Source organism: Hoplias malabaricus, chromosome X1 (assembly GCF_029633855.1).
Source record: "Hoplias malabaricus isolate fHopMal1 chromosome X1, fHopMal1.hap1, whole genome shotgun sequence".
In the NCBI taxonomy this organism is placed as follows: Eukaryota; Metazoa; Chordata; class Actinopteri; order Characiformes; family Erythrinidae; genus Hoplias; species Hoplias malabaricus.
The window spans coordinates 2,353,066-2,359,857 of NC_089818.1; the positions used below are offsets into that span (position 1 = coordinate 2,353,066).

Here is a 6,792-nt window from a genome sequence, read left to right on the forward strand (position 1 = left end):
CTTCCCAACACAACACGAGACACTGACTGATCCACAAAGGGCAAACGTGCTAATTTGCCTTGTAAACGCAGCTCCATCCAGCGCCGTCGCCACCGAGACTGAAAGACATTCAAGATCTCAGTTCTACAGTGATCCATATTCAATTTCTTAAATATCCCATTGTCTTCCATCACTGCCTCCACACAGACATTCGAATCTTGTATCAGTTCATCACTAACCTTTACTAACTGACCTCTACTATCCCTCCTAGCCCTGTTACAGAGATCATTTAAATCAGGCCACAGTCTGATCTCACTCCACTCACATTCACATCCAGCTTCCCATTCAGCTTCTTCCTGAATCCCAAAAAATGATCTTCTCCTTCTGCTGCAGTCGGGATCTTACGCTTAGTGAAATCTAAAATAAGTGAAGCTCGAGCCAGCTGTTGAACTGCTACATCATCATTATTCAACATCCGCAGCAAATGACAAATCCTAGTTGCTACATAGATCCACTCAATCTATCCTTCCCTTCTGTTATGAAACAAAACACATCTTGTTGAATGAGAATTTAAACCTATCCACTTCCTCACCACATCCACTGTTTTATTATTCATCATTTTGGTATGTGAATATTAGCAAACAAGTGCTGCACATTAGCCAGTGCAACTTCATGAACAGCTTGCAGTTTCATAACTACAGGTAAAGGTGAGGAACTTATTAAGTCCAACCTGGAGGTGAAGCTTTTTACAATGTCCTTTATTTGCTTCTCCCATTCTCCAGTGACATTAAACTTATGTCCTAAGTAACTATAAATGTCATGCCTTCCGTACACTCTAATCTACTCTCTAATTTGTATAAACATTACCCACACACACACATATATATATATATATATAAACCCTCACTTCAAACGATGACCACCACAGAATTCACTGCTAAAAAAAGCAATTGTTTAATTCAGACTTTTTTGTTCAATTCCATTTTGCAGGAGATTTATTCTATCAGGTTTTTAATGTAGAAGTAGATATACATAATTAAATAAAACATGAGTAAATTAATGCATCTATAAAAACATACACGTTTACAGAAAGGAGTGTGAGAGATGTGATGCTTGTTTGATATAAAATTATGAAAAGTTTTAAAGCTTTTTTATGAAGTTATAAAATAATATGCATGTCATGCAGAGTCTTTTATTGTAAAAAAAAAAACTTCCAGTTGCCATGGGGATCAGCTTAGTATTGCTGTCTTCACATTGCTCACGTAGGGCTCAACGTAGCCATAGGTCAGCGCTCAGCTCACTATGTTATGAATAATTCAGATTAAATGTAGGGACATTCCATGTTATTACCGCTACTGGCGATTTGCGCCGCTACCCGATTTGGATGGCGCACCATGCTATTGTACGTTTTACTGCTAGCTCCGATATTTAGGTAACACATTTCTTCTTCGAGTAAGGTTTTAAAGAGACACTGCCCTCTTTGGCTGAAGGTCATGTTTTGTTTAAACAGAAGACCACATCAACACGGATATCGTCAATTGTAAATAAACACACTTTGCAGGTTCTCCAGTTGAAACTGCGAGGAAAGGCTAACTCATGTTTAAACACACAAAATTACTCATTCTTAAAGCTAAAGCTCTGCTTTGGACAACAGCCTGCGGCTATATGGGTGACGGTCAGCGCATGCGCCGTCCAAGTATAATTGACCAGAGAGGACTTTTATATTATTTGTGTCTTTGTGGAATGTTCTGGAAAATGTGTGGCTTGCCTATTAACACATACACACATATACATATATACATACACACACACACACACGCATATATATATATATATATATATATATATATATATATATATATGCGTGTGTGTGTGTGATAAATATATATATGTGTGTGTGAAAATATATATATATATATATATATATTTTTTTTTTTTGTAAAAAGACTCTGATTTATAAATGGCTAAAAAATCCCTAAACAAACAAAAAAAAAAACAAACAAACAAAAAAAACTGTATTTCCGAAGTATATAAAGCGTGCGGCGGGCTTTGTCATTTCCTTTTCCGTTTAGCTGAGAAAATGGATGCCAGCCGCGTGCAGCCCATCAAGCTCGCCAGAGTGAGTATCATTAAATAAAACCATAGTCATATTTACAAACTATATATGTAAACGTAAAATAATGCCTTTAGAGGTTCTATGTTACTTGTATTGGCCACCGACGTGAATTTAAAATAGTTTAGTCGCGTTCTCTGTTCGTGGCTGCTCTTCGAGTTTTCCGTTCCACCATAAATGCAGCAGCGGTTATTTTATGGGACCTTAAGATCAGTTTTTGTTTAGTAGAACAAACATTTGAATAACAGATTTTAACCGCATTTTGATCTTATTTATTATTAAAATTATTTTTGTCCTTTTTAGGTTACTAAAGTTCTTGGCAGAACTGGTTCTCAAGGCCAATGTACGCAGGTAAGAAGACGTCTTTGTTCACAGGGGTAGTTTTTCCACTTAAAATCAGCATTTAAAATCTTAAAGCGACTGAAGTAAACAATTTTTTAACTATATGGTATATGGTCTGGTGATTACTCGATGTCAGAATCTAAGCAGATTTAGGCCTGCTCATTGAATCCCATATTTTGCATTGCATTTGCTTGTTTTATTTTCATGGATAGGTAGGTCCTCAAGGTACTCCCCAGTTTGTGTGGGTCCCCTCCTACCATGTATGGCCCCTTTTTATAAGAGGGGGTATAGGAGATGTTCTAGGTTACATTCATGAAGTTAATGGTTTTACAAATCTATTGAGAAATTATCCTGTCTAAAGTGTGCTTTACTTTCTGTGTAATCAAGTGTAGTGATTGGCATAGTGTCTGATCTGTTGTGCAGGTTCGTGTTGAGTTTATGGATGACAGTAACAGATCCATCATCAGGAATGTGAAGGGTCCTGTGAGAGAAGGAGATGTTCTTACTCTTCTGGAGTCTGAAAGAGAAGCAAGGAGGCTTCGTTAGGTTGGTGATGCAGACACACATTCTCCATTATTTTGTCATTGTTATTTCTGCCTATAAGCTAAGAAAATCCCAGCTTATTTGTATGTGAATGTTTAACTCTGATCTCATAGTAAGGCCAGCTCAATTCATTTTGCTTTTAGATTTACTAAAAGTAATTGGGTAAAATTAAATATTATTAAAGAAATGTTTGTAAATTGTACATACCTATAGGTAACGTACATGATCAGCCATAATGTTGACCACCTTGTTTCTGCACCTAGTACCCCTTCTCGGGAGCATTTTATAGTTCTGTGATTAGACTGAAGTAAATCTATTGCTCTGGATTTGCTTCGTTTGCTCCCATTCAACTAGTTTAATGGGCAGGACCACCACACTGCTGTCACATTGCAGTGTCTGAGCAGTAACAGCACATCACACACTAAAGTTTCACCACTGTGTCACTGCTGTGCTTTGAATGATAAAACACAGAGAAAGGGTGCGATGTATGCAGAGCAACAGATGTCAAACTGTTATTGTAGAACTAGAGTGCTTCTGTGTGGTGCTGAGAGAATGGACAGTTAAAGGAATGTAATATTTCAACTTTAAAATTACAGCTTCAAAATCAATGATGTCCTAATAGGGAGAACAAATCACTGCAGAAATTGTATTATGTAACTTTAGGAGGAGGGTATGAAACCACACCTTTGACCCTTTTTTCCTTTTCTTTTCTTTTTTTTTTTATTTTTTATTTAGATGGTGCAGTGCTTTAAATATGAACTACACTAGGGCTAGCCATAGAAGCACAAACCCAAATCTGTCTCTTGCCTCAGGTCATGTCCTCATAGGCCTTAAAACATCACTTCCATTCTCAAAAAAAAAAACTGGTCTGAATTTTATCTAGGCTCTTAGAAAAGGTGGTGGCCATTCAATTACAGTCATTCCTGATAGAAAATAACCTTTTTGAGCCTTTTCAGTCTGGCCTACGCACAAAGCACATTACCGAGAGCCCTTCTGCAGGTTGTAAATAACATCTTTCTCGCTAATGACTCTGATGCACTCAATATCCTTCTCTTAAATTTGAGTGCAGCATTTGGCACTGTTAATCACAGCATACTGATCTCCTCAGCTATTGGCATAACAGACAACACATTCCTGGCACATTTCCTACTTTAACAGTACTAGGGGAAGACGTGTACCAAGAGCAACAAAATGAGATCTATTGGTAATGTTCCCCAAGGTACAGTCCTAGTCCTATTCTTCATCTTGGTCAGATCATCCACAGCCATGGTCTTAATTACCACTGCTATGCAGACTATCCTCGCATATACGTGAGCACCAAAATACTACCACTCTGCCTTTTTTTTTTTTTTTTTTTTTTTCTTGCATTCGGGATCTGAGAAACTGGATGCACACCAACTTTTTGAAACTCAACACAGTCATCTAGGTAGGTGTACGAAACTTGGAAATGCATACTCTTCGTGTGTAGATGTCATTCTGAGGTGGACAAAACATTATTGTACAACTGGAAAAGTATAAGAGCAATGGAATTTCAATATAATTTACCCAAAAGCGGTCAATGTGATTATTAAACTTATCAACATCCCCATTTCCGAAAGCTGTAATGCTGTGGAATATGTAAATTATGTACCTGGGTATAAGTAATTAAAATATTTTTTGTGTTTTTGTAAAGTGTTGCTGTGATTTTTAATGTTAACAAGGGTTCCTAAAATGCATCAACCAGCCATCCACACTTACTTTCATTCACGAAGCCGCCTACGTCTCATACCCCTGTTAGTATGGAGATACATGGAACTATGGTGTTCTGACTAACACTTTCAGGATGCTACCGAATGTATATAAACTTGTTCTTCACAACTTCCTCTGTTAGGCAGTTCCTTACAGATGTATGAACGATTCGCACTGGCAAATACTGTGTGTTAGTAGAGATAAATAAATACATATCTGTTTAAAGTGGCTGGATTTCCCTGGAAACTGCAGTGTCCTGATGTGTTGACTGAGCCACAAAGACAATGGAAAAAACATGGTTCTATATAATGAGTTTCGTTTTGCATTGAATTACTGAAATTAACTCGGCATCACTGCAACACTGAACTATTCTCCACCCAAATCATACCTGACAAAATGTGTTCTAGACTTAAATACCCATCTGACGAAGCTTTTTTTTTCTCTCTTGTCCCTCTCTTCTCTCCTTAGTGAACACCGGAGCAATATAGAGATGAACCAGCAGAGCAAGAATTGAGCAGTCCAGTCCAATACCAAGATGTATGCTACTGGAAATAAAATTAGTAACTTCACAATTGTTTGGTTTCATTGCAAGTTAAATTAAAGGTTTAAAAAATTAAGAGCACTAGGGTTAGGCTAGTAACTTAAGTTGCTGTCAAGTGCATATTGGATGGTAAAATGTAAGGTCAGTTTATTTAGCTACATTTCATCTGGGAGAAATTTAAAAACAAATTACTGTTAGGTTTACTGAAATATTTGGCCAAGTTGCAAAATGGCATTTGTGTCAGAAATCAGTGCAGTATTCAGTCAGAAGCTTCTGACTTCAGAGGGGTTCATGTGTTGATTTTTGGTGGGAAAATTTGCTTTCAGTTTCATCAGAAATTTTGATGCCATTCCAAACCTGTCAGGTAGGGAATAACTATGGGGTAATACCAAAGTGTAATCTTTAATTTTGGGTTTCATCTAACTGGATAATTTGGGAGGGGTAATAACCCTCCAGGTTGTTCCTACTTTGCACCCAGTGACTCTGGGTAGGCTCCAGGCCCACCTCGAATCTGAATTCGGTAAGTGGTTACAGATGAATACACTCCTGTTCATGATGATGGGCTCTAGATGGAGTTTTACATACCTGTAAAAACTCAGCTATGCACAATTACTGAGCTCTTACTGAACTGAACTATCAGTTCTTTAGTTAAAAAGAAAGCTTTGCAAGAGTTCTTAGACTGACTCTGGTCTGCTTCTGTATCCCTTAATGTATCCTGTAGTTGCTGTAGTCCAGTCACAGAGATTGAAGTTATGACACCGGCAGTAGCAACATGGTTCAATAAATTTGAGTAAAAACTGTTTAAAGATGAGTAGACAGAAAATTGGAAAGCAAGCAGCCAATGTGCTTAATTTTAATCAAATGCTCTGCAATGGCTTTATACTTTGGTCTACCAAATACCATGGTCATGTGTCTAGAAGGCTGCAAGGTATGATATCACACAGGATAGGTCATCAGTGTATCACAATATTGTACATGCACCCAGTCAGTCTCAACTAATGCAGTTATGATGAAATTCCAGCACAGCCAGACATTCCCTATGAGTCATGCTATTGGTTATTGAGATGTGTAAAATAGTTTAGTCGCATGTCTAAATAACAGCAGAGAAGAACAAGCACAAAGAGAATGGTGGCTTTGAAATGCAGAAGTCATCCCAATTTCACTCAAGTGTAAATACCATTTAAAATGGCCTTCACATATATTCATTCATTCATTGTCTGTAACCACTTGTCCAGTTCAGGAATCACTGGGCACAAGATGAACACACCCTGGAGGGGTTGCCAGTCCTTCACAGGGTGAGGCACTCGCACAGTCACCCATGCATTCACCTATGGACACATATCTGACAATGTAATATTAGTAAGTGTGATTTTCATACAACCATGAAACAATGGAAACATACGGCTATATAACAAATCGTTAAAGTTCTCCAGTAGGAAAAGTAAAAAAAAAGCCAGAAAGGTACTTTAAAACAGTTTGAGTTTCCTCAAATGTGTGGAAGTACACATTTGACACTTATTCATGGCACACATCAGTTCCATCAACA

The 6,792-nt window shown here is 37.6% G+C and overlaps 1 protein-coding gene across 1 annotated transcript; it reads left to right on the forward strand.

Annotated features, from left to right (window-relative positions):
- Positions 1-2,003: 2,003 nt before the first annotated feature.
- LOC136675834 (small ribosomal subunit protein eS28) lies at positions 2,004-5,277 on the forward strand. The gene is made up of 4 exons (XM_066652603.1): positions 2,004-2,098; positions 2,396-2,443; positions 2,858-2,980; positions 5,174-5,277. The coding sequence occupies exons 1-3, from the start codon at positions 2,060-2,062 to the stop codon at positions 2,978-2,980; spliced, it is 210 nt and encodes a 69-aa protein (XP_066508700.1). The 5' UTR covers positions 2,004-2,059; the 3' UTR covers positions 5,174-5,277.
- The last annotated feature ends 1,515 nt before the right edge of the window (positions 5,278-6,792 follow it).